Below are 22,534 nucleotides of genomic sequence, written 5' to 3'. Positions count from 1 at the left end.
ATGCATAAAACATGTAGATATCATCAATAATGTGGCATGGAACATAAGAAATTATCGATACGTCGGAGACGTATCAGCATCCCCAAGCTTAGTTCTCGCTCGTCCCGAGCGTAAACGATAACAAAGATAATTTATGGAGTGACATGCCATCATAACCTTGATCATACTATTGTAAACACATGTAATGAATGCAGCGATCAAAACAATGGTAATGACATGAGTAAACAACTGAATCATAAAGCAAAGACTTTTCATGAATAGTACTTTCAAGACAAGCATCAATAAGTCTTGCATAAGAGTTAACTCATAAAGCAATAAATTCATAGTAAAGGCATTGAAGCAACACAAAGGAAGATTAAGTTTCAGCGGTTGCTTTCAACTTGTAACATGTATATCTCAATGATAGTTTGTCAATGCAAAGCAATATAACAAGTGCAATATGCAATTATGTAGGAATCAATGCACAGTTCACACAAGTGTTTGCTTCTTGAGGTGGAGAGAGATAGGTGAACTGACTCAACATAAAAGTAAAAGAAAGGTCCTTCAAAGAGGAAAGCATCGATTGCTATATTTGTGCTAGAGCTTTTATTTTGAAAACATAAAGAGAGCATAAAAGTAAAATTTTGAGAGGTGTTTGTTGTTGTCAACGAATGGTAGTGGGCACTCTAACCCCTTGCCAGACAAACCTTCAAAGAGCGGCTCCCATGAATTATTTTTATTTTTGGGTGGCACTCCTTCCAACCTTTCTTTCACAAACCATGGCTAACCGAATCCTCGGGTGCCTGCCAACAATCTCATACCATGAAGGAGTGCCTTTTTATTTTAGTTTTATTATGATGACACTCCTCCCCACCTTTGCTTTCTCAAGCCATGGCTAACCGAATCCTTCGGGTGCCGTCCAACAATCACATACCATGGAGGAGTGTCTATTTAGGTTAATTAATTTGGGACTCGGGAATCCCATTGCCAGCTCTTTTTGCAAAATTATTGGATAAGCGGATGAAGCCAGTAGTCCATTGGTGAAAGTTGCCCAACAAGAATGAAAGATAAACACCACATACTTCCTCATGAGCTATAAAACATTGACACAAATCAGAGGTGATAAATATTGAATTATTTAAAGGTAGCACTCAAGCAATTTACTTTGGAATGGCGGAGAAATACCATGTAGTAGGTAGGTATGGTGGACACAAATGGCATAGTAGTTGGCTCAAGGATTTTGGATGCATGAGAAGTATTCCCTCTCGATACAAGGTTTAGGCTAGCAAGGTTATTTGAAACAAACACAAGGATGAACCGGTGCAGCAAAACTCACATAAAAGACATATTGTAAACATTATAAGGCTCTACACCGTCTTCCTTGTTGTTCAAACTCAATACTAGAAATTATCTAGACTTTAGAGAGACCAAATATGCAAACCAAATTTAGCAAGCTCTAGGTGTTTCTTCATTAATGGGTGCAAAGTATATGATGCAAGAGCTTAAACATGAGCACAATAATTGCCAAGTATCAAATTATTCAAGACATTTTAGAATTACTACATGTAGCATTTCCCGATTCCAACCATATAACAATTTAACGAAGAAGATTCAACCTTCGCCATGAATACTATGAGTAAAGATTAAGGACATACTTGTCCATATGCAACAGCGGAGCGTGTCTCTCTCCCACACAATGAATGCTAGGATCCATTTTATTCAAACAAAACAAAAACAAAAAACAAACCGACGCTCCAAGCAAAGTACATAAGATGTGGCCGAATAAAAATATAGTTTCAAGAGAAGGAACCTGATAATTTGTCGATGAAGAAGGGGATGCCTTGGGCATCCCCAAGCTTAGATGCTTGAGTCTTCTTTAAATATGCAGGGGTGAACCACCGGGGCATCCCCAAGCTTAGACTCTTCACTCTTCTTGATCATAGTATATCATCCTCCTCTCTTGACCCTTGAAAACTTCCTCCACACCAAACTCGAAACAACTCATTAGAGGGTTAGTGCACAATAAAAACTAACATGTTCAGAGGTGACACAATCATTCTTAACACTTCTGGACATTGCATAAAGCTACTGGACATTAATGGATCAAAGAAATTCATCCAACATAGCAAAAGAGGGAATGCGAAATAAAAAGGCAGAATCTGTCAAAACAGAACAGTTCGTAAAGATGGATTTTATCGAGGCATCAGACTTGCTCAAATGAAAATGCCCAAATTGAATGAAAGTTGCGTACATATCTGAGGATCACGCACGTAAATTGGCATATTTTTCTGAGCTACCTACAGAGAGGCAGGTCGAAATTCGTGACAACAAAGAAATCTGTTTCTGCGCAGTAATCCAAATCTAGTATGAACCTTACTATCAAAGACTTTACTTGGCACAACAATGCGATAAAAATAAGATAAGGAGAGGTTGCTACAGTAGTAACAACTTCCAAGACTCAAATACAAAATAAAAGTACTGTAGCAAAATAAACACATGGGTTATCTCCCAAGAAGTGCTTTCTTTATAGCCATTAAGATGGGCTCAGTGAGTTTTAATGATGCACTCGCAAGAAATAGTAGTTGAAGCAAAAGAGAGCATCAAGAGGCAAATTCAAAACAAATTTAAGTCTAACATGCTTCCTATGCATAGGAATCTTGTAAATAAACAAGTTCATGAAGAGCAAAGTGACAAGCATAGGAAGATAAAACAAGTGTAGCTTCAAAAATTTCAGCACATAGAGAGGTGTTTTAGTAACATGAAAATTTCTACAACCATATTTTCCTCTCTCATAATAACTTTCGAGTAGCAACATGAGCAAACTCAACAATATAACTATCACATAAAGCATTCTTATCATGAGTCTCATGCATAAAATAATTACTCTCCACATAAGCATAATCAATTTTATTAGTTGTAGTGGGAGCAAATTCAACAAAGTAGCTATCATTATTATTCTCATCAAGTGTAGGAGGCATAGTATAATCACAACAAAATTTACTCTCCATAGTAGGTGGCACCAAAAGACCACTATCATTATAATCATCATAAATAGAAGGCAAAGTATCATCAAAGTAAATTTTCTCCTCAATGCTTGGGGGACTAAAAAGATCATGAAAACCAGCTTCCCCAAGCTTAGAACTTTCTATATCATTATCAACAATGGTGTTCAAAGCGTTCATACTAATATTACTACCGACATGCAAATAAGGTTCCATAGGTTTTTTAATTTTCGCATCAAACCATCCATGTCTTAAATCAGGAAATAGAATAAGAAGCTCATTGTTGTCCATTATGCCAAACTAGTGTAAACAAGAAACAAAAAGATGCAATTGCGGGATCTAAAGGAAATAGCTTCGAGCACACACACAACGGCAACAGAAAAGTACTTTACCTGGGACCGGAGTATGAGTGCCTTTTACCTTTCCTCCCCGGCAACGGCGCCAGAAAATACTGCATGCCAGCTCTATGCATTAATTCCTTGGCCAGATTTACTCTTGTCTTCCTCGTCTTCTCCCAGTCTCTTCAACTCCTCTTTCCCGTATTCTCTCTCTCACTCCATGGACGACGACAGTGGCATGGATCCGTCGTGGTTCTTAGATAGCCAAGAAGAGGAGGAGGAGGTCCCCGAAGAAGAGCTGCTCCGTCGAGGTCGTGAACTCCTGAGCGAAGAAGAAAAGCTGTGTGGTGAGCTGCGAGGCCAACACAACGAGAAGGAGCAGGAAGATGGAGACCATGAGCTGCGTGAACAGCAATGAACAACACCATACCATCATCGCTTTCTTCAAACACATAGGCGTAGTTCAAGTCGATGGCCGCACCGTCGTACTGATCTTCCATGGCGTCCCAATCGATAGGACCATCAGTATCCATGGGAGACAAGGAGGGAAAAGAAAGGAAGGTGATGAGAAAAGCTCAATGGCGCCATGGAGTATTTATAGAGTGCAGGAGAGGGAGACTGAAATTTTCATTCGAATTTTACAGAAACGGCGCCATGGTTTAGTTCCCTCCAAATGCAGCTCTTTTAGTGAAATTCAAACGAATTTTTTTGCTGCTCATTCGCGCCATTGTGCTTTGGTTGGAGCAGCCATGGATGAAAGCTTGGCGGGATTGAATGTCCGTCTGGGAAGAAGGAAGGGTGGAGACCGAAGGGACGTGCGAGGAGGAGCTGACCAATGCATGCATGGGTATTAATGGAGGAGGATGGGCAGCCTTGCATGCTTATCAATCTTGCGGGAGGGTATTTTAGTCTAGAAGATTTTCTCCACGACGCTGCATGCAGCTTATTGGTATGCGGGTCAAGAATTATGCGCATCCTAAACTGGGAGGGAGGGAGTAGTAAGTAGTAACGATGAAGCAAAATGATCAAAGGAACTAGTGTAGCAGATGACTGGAGGACATGCCTAGATATATGAAACTATTGAAGTTTGGATGACAATAGAGTACAATCAAAACGTCTTTCTTTCTTTCTTTTCTTTCTGGCAAATTACCATTTGTCACTTAAAATTTTTAATAACTATATCCAGTTGCTGCATAACTAGGTCACGTATAACGATTTTTTTTAAAACATAATACAAACGCAAACGCTCACACACGCGCATACACTCACCCCTACGAATGCACACCCGCAGACCCTACCCCTATGAGCACCTCGAGAAGACTGAGCCGGCGGATCGAATCTTGAAATTGACGAAGTAACCACCGACACCTCGCTGTCGACGGGCTGGGGATACAACCACCCTTCTAACCACCCAATCTAAGGTTGGTTCTCTATAATGGTACAAATTTAGATGAACAAAACAAAACAAAGTCGCAATACATGTAATTCTCAAAGAAACTACATAAGCGCATATGACATAGAGAGCCACTCGTAACATTATGTTGTCTATATTGGATAAAAGTATCACTTACCGTGTTCTTCAACCGAGTAGACATCTTCCTAAACAGGTTGTACCTCCATAAACACTGGCATTAAAGAAGAAATTGTGATCGTTAAAAACCTTGTCGTTTCTACAAATCCATAGCCACCAAATAACGGCAAGTTCTCCCAGCGTAATAAGTATTATAAACTATGGACCACACCATTTAGTCGGTTGTTCAATATATATTAGCAATATCACGTTGTAGGTATAAGATATAACCTACTTAGATGGCCGATCAGATAGATCTAGCAATTCTTAACTTGGAGAATAGGTGCTTAATAGTCTCGTCATGATGACAAACTACACACTTTGTACTTCCGCCGTCAACTGAGTTTTACAAGGTTATCTTTGGTGAGTATTACTCCACTACAAAGATACCATGGCGAAATCTTAGTCTATAGTAAAATCTTCATTTTATATACTTTGCTATTATTGACTAACTGATTTGGTTGTATTAGGACTATATATATGGACTCCGGAAAAAAACTTATCACTCAAGTAGATTTGTTAATCCGTTGCGTTGATTGTAACAAAGCGAAACACTGCATCAAACATGCCATTTTGCAAGCCAGTCCAATGACCAACTGGATCTCTTTTGACCGTTATATTTGGTAGGGAGGACTACAACATCTTTGCTATTGTATCGCTTTTGTGACGAAGAATGTTGTATAGAGCTGGATATTTTATTTGGAGTGTAGCGTTAGGCAACCACTTATGAGCCATCCTTGATTATGAAGCGAACTATATTGGAAAAAGTATTTCTTCGTTATCGTTAATTAGGCCATCATAGAAAAGCGAGTCTTCGAGTTTTCAATAAACTTGAGATAGCGCAAGTGAGCCGCTACCTATTTTCTTTTTCGAAGAGTTTCGTGCACCTATCTGCGGCAAGAAGATTCTCCGCTTAACCTCAAGAGTGTGAACACCAAGCCGTCCTTGATCATTAGGGTGGCAAACTGCAATCCAATTAGCCAGTTGAGGTATTTGTTTTTTCTCACTATGAAATTGCGAAAAAGAATCCTTATTAGAAATAAGTCAATCGACATAAAACTCATTTCGATAGGTAGAAAAAAGAAACCAAATAGTTGCATATTACCTATTGCCCAAGTAATATGAACTACTCTTCCGCCAAAGGATAGTATTTTTCGTTTCCAACTATTTTGTCTTTTTTCTTTTGGTATTCCTTACTTGATGCGTTCTCATCTAAGTAGCTATTGTGTGTCTCCCATAACGCATCAGAATGTGTAAATAGGTACCTGATAGAAAACTGGCCTTGCCCACAGCCGTATGATTCGGCGGCGTAAAAGGGGTGCCCTCGTCTTGAGTCTCGCCGAAGCAAAACAATTATTTTTCTTTCGCAGAAGTTTATTTTAAATCGTGAAAGTTGGTCGAAAACTGGTAGTAATATTAATTTTGAATTTCTTGCTTTATCGATGTCGTGCTGTACTAAAAAGATGTCGTTCATCAGCATATTAAAGTGTAGCACGCTCCACGAGATGAGGAGACATGTGTTTCCTTGTTGAAGAGCTTGCGACCCTTGTCCGCTGGCCATGCATGCTGTTGCGACATGCCCCTCGTTGCGTTGCGTTGCGTTGCATGTACTATCATGCCCACCTGCCGGAGCGAGACATACACATACCCATTTTAGCAGGGCGTGCAATAGCAACAGGTTGAGGTGTGATCCATCGTACGGGGTTTGCGAAGCAGCGGCAGCATTGGCGCGCGGTGGTTACACGCACGCACATGGAGCATGTATGTCCCTGATCCACTGGCACGTTAATGTGCACGTAGACGTATGTACGTACCGATGGATCCATGGGCCTCTCTGTGTGTCCTGGCGAGGGAGGGACACGGGCTTTGAGTGTCGTGCCGTGCAAGCTCCGCCGGCACACCCACCCGGCGATCCCACCCATTGATGGCGGGCGGCATTGATTGGCACACGAGTGCGCGCGTGCTCCTTCCAAACCTCAGCGCGCGCGCTGCGCTCGGTCTCCTGCACGCACTGCCAGTGGACGCTCCATTGGTGACGCGCGAATCCGCCCGCTCGTCACGCACCATCGCCGCGACACCGACCCCGACCGACGTCTCGTCGCGGGATGACCTGACCAGCCACCGGCGAAGACGACGCGACGGAGGGCAGCACAAGGAAGATACGGGAACAACGCGCGCGGCATGGTCCCGTATCCCGTCACCGTCTCGTGACGGGGCCCCACGTATGCCCGTCCGTCGATCTCCGCGTCAGGACGTTGTGGCCTTGTGGGCCGCACACGCTAGCTGGGTTACGCTTTGCCTTTTACTGCCTCCTGCCTCCTGCCTGCCTTTCCCCTCGCTTCGCTGTCGCCTTCTTTACCGGCCTGGGGCCACGTACGGGGAAAGGGCAGCTCCATCGGACGGCCCAGTTTGAATCGGACGCGTTGGTGGTGAACGTCTGCCGTCCGATCGGGGAGCGGCTCTTCTCTTCTTCACGGGGTGAGAGAGAGACTGTCAGATCGACGACGCAGACTAATTTACCGTCTCCGCAGCTAATCAGATGGCTCCACTCCCTCACGTGCGGGTCGTGAACCGATTTTGCTTCATGTGAAATTTGTTTGTTTCAACCCCTCCCCCAACACACGCACTTTTGGGGGTATTCATTTTTTCTTTTGACATTTTATTACTCAGAAGCTCCGCTATATAGTTCAACCTAAATTTGTTAGACTACGTGCGTCCATTTATTTTTCCAGGTAAACAAAGTAGGGCTAAAACGACCTAACTTCACGGGTAACGCTTCTCGAAGACACATCATACGTCTTCATCACTTCAATCAGATGGCCATGAGATGACCGAAACTAGGTCGGTTCGAATCGTAATTGCCAACTCTGACCATCATTCATGTGCCCTTCCATCGCCGCACCAATTCTTGGTTCCAACACATCATTGCAATGTAGGGCTCGCCATGCCAAGAAGATGGCTGTGTGGTTAGAATCCCGCGGAATCGTAATTCGTCCCGCTCTACCTTCTTCGTCAAAAGAATCGTCGAAGCAAAGCGCAAGACAACCTCGAGAAGACCTTGACCATGGCGGACTCGTGTGTGCATGTATCTGTTCCGTCGACCGCTGACGAACGACAATGCCCACAAAGAGTCATGATTTAAGATTGAGAAGGGCAACCAACATGTGGATTTGAGCATGTCTTGGGCAACCATATACGTTCACAAAGTTCTAAGCTTTTTGGATAAAAAGAAATAGCAGTACATATCTTTCGTAACAATGCCCGGCAAATTTTAAAAAAACTTGTAAATGCCCCAAAGATTTTTAAAAGGAATTTATTTGATTGGTTTCTAGTTGTCAAAAGAAACTTGTTCAAACCTAGGCGATCCAAGTACGTACTTCATATGTTTATATATAAAAGGAAAATATGCATTTCGAGGTAGAATTTTGATTAATAATTTAATCAACATAATATGAGTTATATGTCACTAAAAGTATATATTATTGGATTCATATTTTAAGGATGTTTCTATATTTTCAGTGTTATAGTAGTATAACTTACTGTTTATCGATCAAATTGTTAGTCAAAGTTTTGCTTGGAATACTTAGTGGCTTTATATATAAAAACATGAAAAATGTTATTCTTGAAAAGGTGGTCAGAATTCAAAAATTATTTGCATGCGGATATATTTGAACATAGGATTTTTTTTTTGTTTTTTGTCCATTGTTGTTAAGAGTTGTAAACACTTCTACTACATATCATCCACACGGCGAAACAGGCCGCCGCGAGTTGACGTTTGCGACCCCATAGGATCGCCTCTTGTGTGTCCTCAATTGTACAATAATATGTTGAATTGGAGCACAAACTATCTAATTACGTCTTTTTTTTTATATATAGGCAATGAAGTATACCAATAATGGGTATGATTTTAAACAATGTGTTGATCTGAAAATACAATGTCCACACCATCATTATCTGTTTTTCTGCCCTTGAGTGCATGAATGAGCTGTCAGCCAAGAATAAAATATTATTCTAAAATAAATGTGAAGCTAAATACCAGTACAAATTTGGTAGGTCTATGAATTGAATTTTGTACCCGTAAGTTGCCCCCCACATATGTAATTATAGCGTCCTTCCAAACAGAACGTCATAATATGAGGCCACATTCCATAGCCATGGTTACGTGAGGACCATTCTATAAAACGGAAGGATCGGAGGGATGCGTTTGGCATATGTGGGGAAACTTCGGCCTGAAGTGCAAAACGCATTACCACGCCGTCAATAGTCAATACTGTTATCTTCTCATCTTAAAGAGGGGAAAGGAGGAAACGTGAAGTTGCTGCCATATTTTCCCGTGAATGACCAAATCCAACCTTGCTTACCCGAAGAACACAGTGGATTTTGTCAAACATTAGGAAAATCAGAGGAGCCAGATAAAAGTTTCACTGTGACTACTCCTACAAGAAATGAAGACAAGTAAGCAAAAGAACAAAGGAAAACGAGCAAACAGAAAATGAAACAGAAATTTGTGGCACGATTATTTCTTTTTGGTTTTCATCAAAGCACGTTCCATGTATCCCTTATCACACAACAAAACTAAAGCCAAGAGTTCACGAGCTGCGATGCAATGATGTTGTTGCCCTTTTGAAAGTTCAAATTAAAAAAAAAGGACAAATTATGTTAACCCCGTGTGCCCTGCATTTAAACGACAGGAACCGCGTAAATTTCTCACCGTAATTATCTCCGGAATAAAAACCATACCCAAAAAGTAGAAAAACAAAAAAGGCATGCAGCGAAGAAAAGGGAAATTAACTCACGTAGTAAAATATTTCTCTCTACTAGACGCGTTGAGCTGTTCCCAGTCCGTCCTCCCAGTCTCGCCGCCTCCCCTCCTCTGCCCCTCTTCTTAAGCTCAAAAAAATGGCAGTGGAGTGAAGCTCGCCGCTGCACAGTGGAGCTTTGGGATAGGTTAGCGCTGGGTTGGTGGAGTCGGAGGGCTCTAAAAGCAGCAAGGGGAGCCCCAGGAATAGTGTGCGGCGGAGTGGGCGTCTAATTTGGGGCAGGGAAACGAAAGGTCGAGGCCTTGGCCGGTGCCGGGGGAGGCCTTGGGGTTCTTCGACGGGCCATTCATGGCGCCATGGACCGGCTTGTGGGGCGGTAGGGCCGGCGGCGACGCCTACCGGGGCACGCCGGTGGTCGTCAAGATGGAGAACCCCAACTGGTCCATCTCCGAGATCTCGCCGGAGGACGACGACGAGGACTTCCTCGTCGGCGCCGGCGCCACCGGTGCCCGCCGCAAGGGAGGCCGCGGCAAGAACGCCAAGCAGATCACCTGGGTGCTGCTGCTCAAGGCGCACCGCGCCGCGGGATGCCTGGCCTCGCTCGCCTCCGCCGCCGTCGCCCTCGGCGCCGCCGCCAGGCGCAGGGTGGCCGACGGCCGGACCGACGCCGACGCCGGCGTGGCGGGCGCGGAGAGCCCCGTGCTGCGCTCCCGCTTCTACGCCTGCATCAGGGCCTTCCTCGTCCTCTCCATGCTCCTCCTGGCCGTCGAGCTGGCCGCGCACGTTAACGGCTGGAACCTCGCAGCCTCCGCGCTGGCCCTCCCCATTATCGGCGTCGAGTCGCTCTACGGCTCCTGGCTGCGCCTCCGCGCCGCCTACCTCGCGCCGCTCCTCCAGTTCCTCACCGACGCGTGTGTGGTGCTCTTCCTCATCCAGAGCGCCGACCGCCTCATCCAGTGCCTTGGCTGCTTCTACATCAACCTGAAGCGCATCAAGCCAAAGCTTAAATCCTCGCCGCTGCCGGACGCCGAGGACCCCGACGCCGGCTACTACCCCATGGTGCTCGTGCAGATACCAATGTGCAACGAGAAGGAGGTCAGTGTGTCGCTGCATTACTTAGCTGTTGCTCCGCAGATGCCTCTTATTTTTACTCCAATTCTGCAATAATTTAACCATCTGGTCGTCGCTCAGGTGTATCAACAATCGATTGCGGCCGTCTGCAACCTTGATTGGCCGAGGTCCAACTTCTTGGTTCAGGTGTTGGACGACTCCGACGACCCGACGACGCAGTCACTCATCAGAGATGAGGTTGCGAAGTGGCAGCAGAACGGGGCTAGGATTCTCTACCGGCATCGTGTGCTCAGGGATGGGTACAAGGCTGGGAACCTCAAGTCAGCCATGGGCTGCAGCTACGTCAAGGATTACGAATTTGTTGCCATCTTTGACGCTGACTTCCAACCAAACCCAGACTTCTTAAAGCGCAGCGTCCCACATTTCAAGGTAAATAAACTCAGGGGGAATTGTGTACTTCCTTTTTGTTATCTGGTTAAGGATTCCAATTCTGATTTATCAATTTTGCTCTTGTTTCAGGACAACGATGAATTGGGGCTGGTGCAAGCAAGATGGTCTTTCGTGAACAAGGATGAGAACCTACTGACTAGATTGCAGAACATCAATCTGTGCTTCCACTTTGAGGTGGAACAGCAGGTCAATGGAGTGTTCTTGAACTTCTTTGGGTTCAATGGCACTGCTGGAGTTTGGAGGATCAAGGCATTGGAAGATTCAGGCGGGTGGATGGAGCGGACTACGGTGGAGGATATGGACATTGCAGTTCGGGCACATCTCCATGGCTGGAAGTTTATCTTCCTCAATGATGTTGAGGTATTGTTTATGACCAATTTCTTCTCGATAAGTGACTTGGCAATTTAATTTACTACTCCCTCCGGTTCATATTAATTGACTCTAATATGAATGTATCTAGTTGAGTTGAACTGAATTGTTTGTTATACTGCCTAAAGTGCCAATGTGAATTACCCGAGTCATACGAGGCTTACAGAAAGCAACAACATCGGTGGCATTCCGGTCCAATGCAGCTATTCAGGCTTTGCTTACCGGATATCATCAAGTCCAAGGTATTGTCATGCTCTTTTTATTGTACCTAAACATAGTTGTACAGACAATTTAGATATGCTAACGTCGACATGGCACGTGAGAGATTGCTTCAATAATGTTAACATGTTCGGCGAAAATTCTGAAATGTTGGTGCTTTTGAAATGGGGTCTTTAAATACACAATTCTGTGAGACCTCTCCTTTAGTACTTGCCTGTTGTGCTGGTTGCTTAGGTTACACTTTGAAAAATGCTTTCTCATCATTTGCCTTCAATACACTCCAATGTAACACTATCTGTTAGACCAGTTTGTTTTGTATTAGCATGGAGGAATTTATATATGCTACTCGGTTTAGCTTCTTGAATTCCTTGTTGCTATTATTGCGGTAGAAACAATTTACCTCACTCAAACCTACCAATGTACCTGCTTATTAACTCTTTTTTTTTTCCTTTACCGCAGATTTCGGTTTGGAAGAAAGCCAACTTGATCTTCCTCTTCTTCCTCCTCCGGAAGCTCATCCTGCCATTCTACTCCTTCACGCTCTTCTGCATCATCCTCCCGATGACAATGTTCGTGCCCGAAGCGGAGCTCCCTGACTGGGTCGTATGCTACATCCCTGCCCTGATGTCATTGCTCAACATCCTACCATCTCCAAAGTCCTTCCCTTTCATCATCCCGTACCTGCTCTTCGAGAACACCATGTCCGTGACCAAGTTCAACGCCATGATCTCAGGCCTGTTCCAGCTCGGAAGCGCCTACGAGTGGGTGGTGACCAAGAAATCCGGCCGATCATCAGAAGGTGATCTCATCGCCTTGGCGGTCCCGCCCAAGGAGCTGAGACACCACCAGAGAACCGGCTCGGCGCCGAACCTCGACGCGATGCTGAAGGATCAATCGGATAGTCCGAAGAAAGATGGCAGGAAGAAGAAGAAGCACAACCGGATATACAAGAAGGAGCTCGCCCTGTCGCTGCTACTATTAACGGCCGCCGCCCGCAGCCTGCTCACGAAGCAGGGCATACACTTCTACTTCCTATTGTTCCAGGGCATCTCCTTCTTGTTAGTAGGGCTTGACCTCATAGGCGAGCAGGTTGAGTGAAAAACTGTAAACATGGACACGATAGATCTTAAAATGACGGTGATTGACACCACCATGGGAGTGATGGTACCGAGCTCGAAGCTCTCGGCCGAGGTTTGAAAAGATTCATGGAGGGAACCGTGCCGCTCTCAGCCATGACCGCACGACATGATCTGCCAGCAGGGTCTACTTTGATGAGATCGAGAGAGAGGCTTCTGATCCCGGTAGAATGTGTAGATATACTAGCCTCTTTGGCATGGGAATCAGATTCCCAGGCCTCTCCATTCTTTTGTATGAAAATTTTGGGTGCTCGTGTGGGGGATCTGATCTTGTCTTAGCGTGATGTAATGTATTCCGTCGTGTGCACGATTGATCGAGGAAGAAGCCAGAACGCCATTGATTGATTGGAAACCATCCGTACTCATGTGTGTGGCGGATGAAGGTGTCGTTCACGTGTCCTCGTAGATGCTTGTTTGAGGTACCGGGTTGATCTGGTCAATGTGTGTTGGTGTGTATACAGGTTGTGCTTGTCACCGGCAAAGGTGAAACTGCCCATGACGACGTCACATGATGGGGAGCTTTTTTGTGCTTTGCCAGAAAGATTGCATCTAGATTCCGGCATCCGGTCAAGAATGGGGTTCCTTCTGTCAATAGGTTTAGTGACGCATGATGAACTTTTCAAAGCAAAAAATGTCAAAGAGATGGAAACTTGTGTGGTAAGTTGTGACACGAGTGCTCAGGTTGTTGCATGGCCAGAAGGTGTCATCTTACAGCTGGAGACCGCAATCTCCTGGTGTATAGTACTCCATGGAATGTTTCCATTCTGATTTTCTTTTCTTAAATGGAGGATGTACCCGGCCTTGACTTCAAATAATGCACATAACTTTTTTTTATTGATTTATTCACCAAAACCTTATAAGATAATACATGGATCATCCCGAAGCCACCTTGTTGACTATAAGAATCGCTACATCTACGAGGATGAAGGGGTACCCATCATTAGGGTCGGCGCACGTCATCTAAAACATGTGCATCAATCACCGCATGTGCATGTTAAAGTAGTCATTGATGCCGTCTTCCGCAAACCTATCTTCAGGACAGAGATCTATGCATTGACCCTGTAAGGCCTTCCCTCAACGCCGCCACGATGCTAGTCTTGACTTCGTCAATGTGCTAGAAACAACACCACTCCACGCCTCCACCATGGAGCCATCCCATAATCGCTCGCGGGTACGACGTAAGAGCGCTGCCATCATCCGATCCATGTATATAGGGTTTCCCGCGAAGGGTAGCGGAAGGAGCTAGGAGCTTCACTTTAATGATGCCTTCAAGAACGCACAAGATGTGTCGAGCACGAGGTCACCTCTGGCCAGCCACCATCGAGCGTCGCCCAACCCGCCTCCCGCCACCATGGCGATGTGCGTCCATACACCGCCGCGGCTGCTGACCAGGCATTGCTCGGCATGCACAATGACGACGATGAAGGAGGAGGAGCGGGATAAAATCAGGGTTCCCTCACGGGGGGTGACGTGAGAGGGGCTGCTTATTTTTCTCGGATCTCACCTATTCTCAGGGGCGGAGCTCCCCTTTGGGCAAGGTATGGCACTTGCCTTACCTTGATTTTTGGCAAAAAAAATCAAGTATATTGCATATGTTAATATACCATCAGTTTTGTATAGTTTTTGAGAGAAAACAAAGGAAAAAGAGTAGGTGGGCCGGTAGGAGGAGATAAGCAACCGAACTAGGCTTCAGCTAGCTGGGCCGCGCCCGTGCGTGATGTAGTCCTGGCGTGATACGCCCGCGCTTGCTCTGATCGTGAGAAAAAACCAGCTATCCGCGATCGTGAGTAGTTTTCGTCTGTTCCTCTTTGACGCGAGTCGTGCTGGACATGACTAGCCATTTCACTGCGCCGCCAGCCGACACCCTGGCTGCTTCTCCCGACGAGATCCCTCTGATCTGACTCCCCCGCCCCCCTCCCCGGCCGTGCGCCCCTAGTCCTGCAAATCACGTGGTGCCCGCGGCCAGTCTAGGTTTTGTGGTGACTGTGACGCTGTTTTTTATTAAGATGGATGGGAAGGGGAAGAACACTGCAGCTAAGGGGAAGATACAATTTTTAAAGTTTTTTTTCAATTGGCTGAAGTTTAAAACTTTAAATTTGTGAACTGTGAGCTCGGTAAGATGGACAGACAACTAATGTTCGAACTTGAAAGGCACATCATGTTTCCTACACTTTACCGCCTTACTAATTTGGCAATTACCGGTGGAGACTACAACAGTTGAAAGAACATTCTCAGCGATGAAGATCACCAAGATAGAGTTGAGCAACAAGATGGTTGGCTTAATGATTTGATGGTGTGCTACATCGATCTTGGTGAAATTTAAAAAGATTTTCAACTGAAAGGTAGAGCTTTGCTATTGCCTGGAACTTCTAGACGGCATTAAAGATTCATTATCGGTACGTTTGTAGGTTCTACTTATATTTGAATATGTTGTTGTTACTATACTACTAAGTGAGTGCGCTTACCATCATATAAAGTATTAATATGTCGAGACAGTTTATTCTTCTGGGACATTTTTTTACGTTTAAATTTTGCCTGACCTCAAATTTTTTTCGTCCTCCGCCACTGCCTATTCTCCCCATTCTACTAGTAAAAATCAAGTATTTGCCTACAGCTGTGAGGTGTCATTTTGTGAGCCATTATAAAATACCAATGTCCACACCAAGGGCACAGATAAATGTACTCAACAACAACACTAGTAGAAAGAATGTTCCAAAGCTGCATGGTGTCATTTGTAAGGTACTGTTAGAAAAAACTAACGTTCCTATCCATTCCACCGGATAAATGCTGTGGTGGCGACGGCCAAATAAAATTAACGCCGACCCGGCTGTCGGTTGCACTGGCTGTGAGCTGTGCGTAACTGAACCAGTACCACGGAAAGAGTGATGACAGGCAGCGAGAGCGAGGTGAGCTCGACCCGTACGTGCAGCCGTGTCGTGCCTCGCCTCACCTTATCTGCATTGCATAATTTGCATTGCATGTGGCTGCGAGACAGCTGTGCGACGCCGATCCATCCATCTTCTTCTGCTAGCTGCTGGTCCAGTTTGTGCTGCGGTAAGCGCATTCCGCACGACGTTGGCGTGTGTGCAGGATAATCGGTGTTTTTAAGTGCAGCTTTGTCTGATGTTGCTTGTAATTAGGGAGGTCGCCATCCTGCAGTACAAGCCAAGGGACCAGACAGGTTACGTATCAGCGGCTGTTTTCGTTCGTATAGAAGCCAAGTTCGTTCGAATTTGTGATCATTACGCATGATGGTGGCAAGCTTGTAGAGTAGCCATAGCGCTGATGATTAAGCTGGTGGTGTCACGAATTATTGCTCCCTTGAGTTAGTCCGTGTGCCTCGATCCAGTTTCACACTAACCATCTCCGGTTTGTCAGGCTGGGTCGTTTTTTCTCCCCACTGACGTTGGAACGGAAGGATGGAAATATCTGCAATTATTTGCGCCACCGACAACACAGGACGAGAAGATATCTAGTCTACTGCACCTTTAGTGCTACTAGCGCTACCGCATGAAAAAACGTATTTTATACGTGTCGAAAAATTATACGAAAAATGTGAGTCCTCATGAAGCATGTCCCTACAACATCCCAAAATTTCATATCCAAAATCGACATGGACAATGAGAAACAAAAAAGAGAAAATCAGCATGAATAGTGTCATTTTCTGATTTGTCTTTTTGTGACACTAGGTAGCACTATTCATGCTGATTTTCTCTTTTTTGTTTCTCATTGTCCATGTCGATTTTGGATATGAAATTTTGGGATGTTGTAGGGACATGCTTCATGAGGACTCACATTTTTTCGTATAATTTTTTGACACGTATAAAATATGTTTTTTTGTACGGTAGCACGGTAGCACCTAAAGGGGTGGTAGCACTAGATATCTTCTCAGGACGGGACAGGAGTGGTCACTAATTGAGAGGTAAACAGAGGACCGACACCGGGGGAACAACGGTTACGTTGGTCCATTTTGACAAAACTAGCAAAAAAAAAAATCTTACAAAGCAACATGTGTCCCAAATGATTTTACAAAATAATCACTTTTGTTTGGTCCAGTACCAGACAAAACCATCCTCAGTAGCACACAGCTCTGTCCCGAGTGAAGCCAAGTTAACGTCGCTCTTGGTGTAGCCAAACTCAGTAGCATGTTTCCGTCCCAGGTTGAACCAAGATTCTTAGCCGTTTTTCAACAACGATAATTGAAAGTGGTTCATGCACCTAGTAAGGACCAAGGCTATCGAACCCAACAGAGAGGTTTGCATCATCCCGAACGGTAACCAAAGGATACTCATCGCAGTTGGCAACGAAATTCTAGGGTATGCTCATGTTCACCATAGATGGTGCATGATGCATTTCATGTCTAACTTCTGTAGGGTATATCGAACTAGGGGCGGACATACAATCTACAAGATTGTTCAATAATACACAATCCACTTGGAATGCCATTGTTTCGCAACTCCCTTTAAGAAAGAAGAGAGGATTTCAGATTTCAGTTTCGTTTGCCTAGCTAAGTCAAAGACTCGTTTGGAAATAAGAGTTTAATAGATGAAAAATTACATGTGGCTTGGAACTGACATTAGTTGCAACCATTCAAATATTTCTATGGTCTTGTTTAACGTTGCAGGATTTGTGAAGACGAAAATTCTATATCACCTCGACTTGGTAAGATCTTGTAAGTGCGTCAACCCATCGCTACCCTTCTTTATTTTCTGGTGTTCATTGAGAGCAAGTAACATTTCAGCTTGGAGGAGTTGATAGTACCTAAAAAATGATGTGTTTTCTGAGGTATTTTTATATGTTTTTTATTTGGATTCGTTGTTTCTCACTTTCTAACTAACAAGAAAAGTGCAAAAATACAACGAACCTTGTATTTCCTTCTGCTTTTAAGTTAATTTCAGGAAACGGTCGACTAAGGAAGGAAATCAAGTCATAAATGAAAGTTTGGAGAAAATGAGGCAAATCCTTAATTGAGAAGATTGTCATCCTAGGCAGCAGGCGTTTTAATGATCACCGGTACGCTCATGATGACCGTACCACACGGAGCCGCCTCCGCCTCTTCAAAAGGAACAACTTCTGTGAAGGCAACATGCCCAAAAAAACATTCACAACCAACACAGTTCGCCCACGAATAGCGAAGAAGGGATTCGGAGAAGAACTCATTCTTTTCGCCGTGATCCTCCTTCTCAAGATCCTTCACTCCACCATCATGAACACTACATCACACACTGAGAGAGAAATATTCATCTTTGTAAGAACTAGGGTTGTAAACTCTATTCGCATTCGAGATTCTTGAGATTGGATTTGGTTTGATCTTATTTGTGGCTTTCTATGGTAATATCGAGATGAACTCTATTTATAACATCATTATGTGTTTGTGCAATTCTCCTCTCACGTGGGAGTAAATCCCCCTTGAGGGGATTGGTGAGATGCAATGTGCCTGTTATTATGTTTATCCATTTATGAAAGCTATTGTTATTATTACTTATGAGATTGATTATTGATGGTTAATGCTTGTTGTCTAACTAAGCGCCCGGATAACATGATCCAGAGATCTACATAGATAAACACTTGTTGTCTAGCAACTCCGCGACCTCCTAGTGACAGTGGAGATATCAACGAGAAGTGAACACAACTCGAGAAGAACGAGGAACCATTAACCTTAATGTGTTGGTTTGATGTTACGACCTTAATAATTATGCTAGCTATTGCTTATGGCAACATGTAATTGGGCAATAATGTCTGTTGATCTAGACATGGAGGAGATAGATGCCCTAAGGGTTGCTCGCCTACTTGTATCTTAATATAAAAAATTTAATTTCACATTCACGTTGTATTCATATATCCATTCAGATGACACACTCACTATCACCATAATCTCTTTGTGCCCAATCTCGCATCTGCAGGAAACTCCAAACACAATCGGTTATTTCATTTTTGCTATTATTTCCTCTTTACTTACTCTCAATTACTTTTCAGCCATTACTTCCAACTCACCACCTCCACCTTCACACTTGTAGTAAACGCCAACAATAATACTTGCCTTCTTGCTCTCATTGGGTTTGATATAAAACTAGGAAAATATTTCCACAAATTCATGCTCCCACAATCATGTGTTCTTGCAGGCCATCATATTCATACTTTAGGCGGGACGATGGTCGGAAGGACTAGGGAGGAAGAAGGAGCGACAGTGATGAACACCACGATCACAGTGGAAGATGCAGCCATAGGGATGGCACCTACAAAGGAAGCGGAAGCAAGTATGAGTATCGTGGGGGGTCCCAAGACGGAGACAACATAAATTATCCACCTCCACCCGCACCGCCGTCACCGCCATTTTAGCAAAGGAGGAGGTGGAGGCCATGGTCCACCTAGATCTAACAGATCGCACGATAGTCCCTACACCTTAACGCCAAGGTAGAAACGAAGAATATGACATCCACAATCAAATAGACACTGGCCATGCAGCTCGCCAACCCTTCTATATTGACCCGGTCTATTTTGGTCCACTCATCCATGATGAAGATGTCACGAAGGGCCTTAAGCTACCGAAAAACTATTGGAGATATGCCCGAGACGCAATAATAAAGTGGTTATTATTATATCTTTGTGTTTATGATAGATGTTTACACCCCGTGCTATAATTGTATTAACTGGAAACATTGATACATGTGTGCTTTGTAAACAAACCGGAGTCCCTAGTAAGTCTCTCGTTTAATTAGTTTGTTGATTAATTGTTGATCATGATTTCCTGGTCATTAACATTGGATGTTGTTAGTAACAAGATCATATCATTATGAGAATGATATGATGCACACACACATATTAAGCATAAAAATAAGATAAAGTCATTAAGTTCATTTTTTGTATCTCTCAAAAGCATAGTAACCTAATCATTCGACCATGTGATCATGCTAATCACTAACACCGTACCAGAGGAATACTTTGGTGACATCAAACACCATTTTGTAACTAGGTGGTTATAAAGGTGACATTAGGTATTCTGAAAGTGAGAGTTAAAGCTCATGGATCAACAGTGGGATTTGTCCATCCAAATGGCGGAGAGATATACTCTGGACCATCTCACTAACATGACATCCAATTAGCTTGCAAGCATGTGACTAGGTCACAAGGGATATCATATCACGGAATGAGTAAAGAGTACTTATCCGTAACGAGATTGAATTAGACATGAAGATACCGATGATTGAATCTCGGATAAGTAAAGTATCACGCGGCAAATGGAATTGGTAATGAATGCTTCTGGTTATTTCGATCACAATGTCATCGTTGAATGTGTAGGAGCCAGTATGGATGTCTAGGTCCCGCTATTGGAAGAGGTGTCTCGATCATGTCTGCATCATTCACAAACCGTAGGGTGACACACTTAACGTTCGATGTTATTTAAGGAAATATGAAATGGAGAATGAATGTTGCTCAAACTCTTGGATTGGATCCATGACATCACTAGGAGCTTCGGAATAGTCCGGAGAATAAGATTCATATATGGAAAATCATTTTCAGGGTTACCAGAAAAGTTCAGGATTTTTCGGTAATGTACAGAGGTTATAGAAGGTTCCGAAGAGTACCATAGTGGGGCCCACCTATCCTGGATGACCAACATGGACCGGAGGGGGATGCATTGCGTGGCGTCGACTTGCTTCTAAAGACTTCAAAAAATTTGGAACTTGCTCAACATTACTCAAAATTTGTCCACTTTTTGTAGGCAATGTGGAGAGCAACAAGGAACACAACAACAAATAATAACTTGAAGTTATGTGGCATTGCCCAGACTGAGCCATGTCTATGAAATGCATATTGAGTACGAGTGAGGAAAAAAGCTTCACACGCAATTTCCTAATCTCACGGCCAACTCTCGAGGATGAAGAGTGGAAAACATCGTCCGATGACCATGAAATTGTAAAAAGGTAAATGAATCGGGTAAAACAACAAATCCCAACTTACTCGCACAAAAGACTTATTAACCTTGCAACAACTTCTTTTTATTGAGAAAACACCCCCACTCTTTATTTAATCAGCTATAATAACATGTATATATAAGTTCATTGGTGGATTGCCCATCCACACCGATCTACCAATATCCAAGGACGTCGTACCATATCAAGATGAATTATGGGATTCACCACTACAATACTGCCTCCTTAATTGTTTTGCCCAATCCTTACACTCCCGGATGATGTTGCTTAGCCACCTCCAAACAATACGTAGATCAGACGCCATTGCTAATGCTTCCCTAGACGTCGAGCTCTCAAGGATCCCTAGATGGGAAATACCTCAAGTTGTCAGAAAAGAACTTCCCAGGTACTCCCCTCTTGCAGTCCTTGCAAAAACTGCCTCTACCGCTCATTGCAACAACTGATTCTAGAATGCATTACACATTCTCAAATAGAGCTCACAAGGCAGGTCCGGTAGCATAATCGCAACAGTTGAAGACGAGATAAAGTGGCACCGTGCGCCCCCATATTCATGGTACAAAAATCATGAGGATATAAGTAGAAAATACCCACGTATATTCATGATTTTTGTGGTGGCACTGTGTGTCACGTCCCGAGATCAGGCCTAGAAGAGATAGCCGCCGCACGTCTATAAATCAAGAGGCTTATACTCGCGCATGGCTAAAAATACAGGCTGAAACTAGGATAGTGGATCTCGAGAAGCTCAAACACAACATTTTTACAACATTCTTTACAATTACACAAGAATTACAACTAGTTCTCTAATTTGCTTTCCACCCACTGGTCCGCCTAATTTTCGATGACGAGGTCTTCCGCTAAAAATGTCTGCCACTAAAAAACTAGGAGCTGGTGAGTACGACAAGTCATATTCAGCAAACCGATTATACACAATCATATAATTTGTAAAATAGAAATGCTTTTCTGAAAATTAAAAGATGATTAAAGTAATTAATGAATTTAAAATCATGGTGCCACACATGAAAGTAAGCGTTCCCAACCCGAGAGTCACATGGGTAAAATTCCACAATTTTACACTCCGCAGAGGGGTACTCCGATATCGACAGCCTCAACTACCACCACACAAGCGCTAGAAGAGCAGAGCCCTTTAGCCCACTAGAACCCGAACACCCGAATATACTGATGTCGATCGCTCCTACGGATCCATTATCGACACGTTCCATAACAGGGCCATCTTAGCGGAGAACTTAGTCAGTCTCATACCTGAATTGTAACCGGTACAATATGTTTACCTTTGTAGCACCAAGTTTTCTCTTTAAAAAAATATTGTTATTTCTCACGACCCGTTCACTTTCCAATTGATATTCATTTCTAATGCCTGGCTCGTATCGGTGGCTCACACGGATCCATCACCGTATACCGATACCGGCGCATTAGTCCACAAATACTCCGATGAAAAGATTCACATATCTCATATCAACTAATATATATGTCATGAATATTAACAACAAAATCTATTTTACAAAATGCATGAGAGGGTATAAAAGCAGCTTTCCTCCGATATACCTGTAGCAAATAATCTCTAGATCAACTCTTCTCAAGATGATAATCCACGCCGCCAAAAGAAATCCGATGGGCAAAAGAAACGACAATCTACGCCCTCGGCGATCTTCTACAATGGACTGGCAGCATCCTCCCCTATGTGAATT

General features: G+C 43.7%; 1 protein-coding gene across 1 annotated transcript; it reads left to right on the top strand.

Annotated features, from left to right (window-relative positions):
* The first annotated feature begins 9,750 nt into the window (after positions 1-9,750).
* On the top strand, positions 9,751-13,251 carry LOC124704420 (probable xyloglucan glycosyltransferase 9). Its single transcript, XM_047236675.1, has 5 exons — positions 9,751-10,744; positions 10,841-11,149; positions 11,240-11,530; positions 11,668-11,781; positions 12,218-13,251. The coding sequence occupies exons 1-5, from the start codon at positions 9,998-10,000 to the stop codon at positions 12,854-12,856; spliced, it is 2,100 nt and encodes a 699-aa protein (XP_047092631.1). The 5' UTR covers positions 9,751-9,997; the 3' UTR covers positions 12,857-13,251.
* Positions 13,252-22,534: the final 9,283 nt, after the last annotated feature.

Source organism: Lolium rigidum, chromosome 3 (assembly GCF_022539505.1).
Source record: "Lolium rigidum isolate FL_2022 chromosome 3, APGP_CSIRO_Lrig_0.1, whole genome shotgun sequence".
Classification (NCBI taxonomy): Eukaryota; Viridiplantae; Streptophyta; class Magnoliopsida; order Poales; family Poaceae; genus Lolium; species Lolium rigidum.
This window is presented reverse-complemented; position numbering and strand designations above follow the sequence as displayed.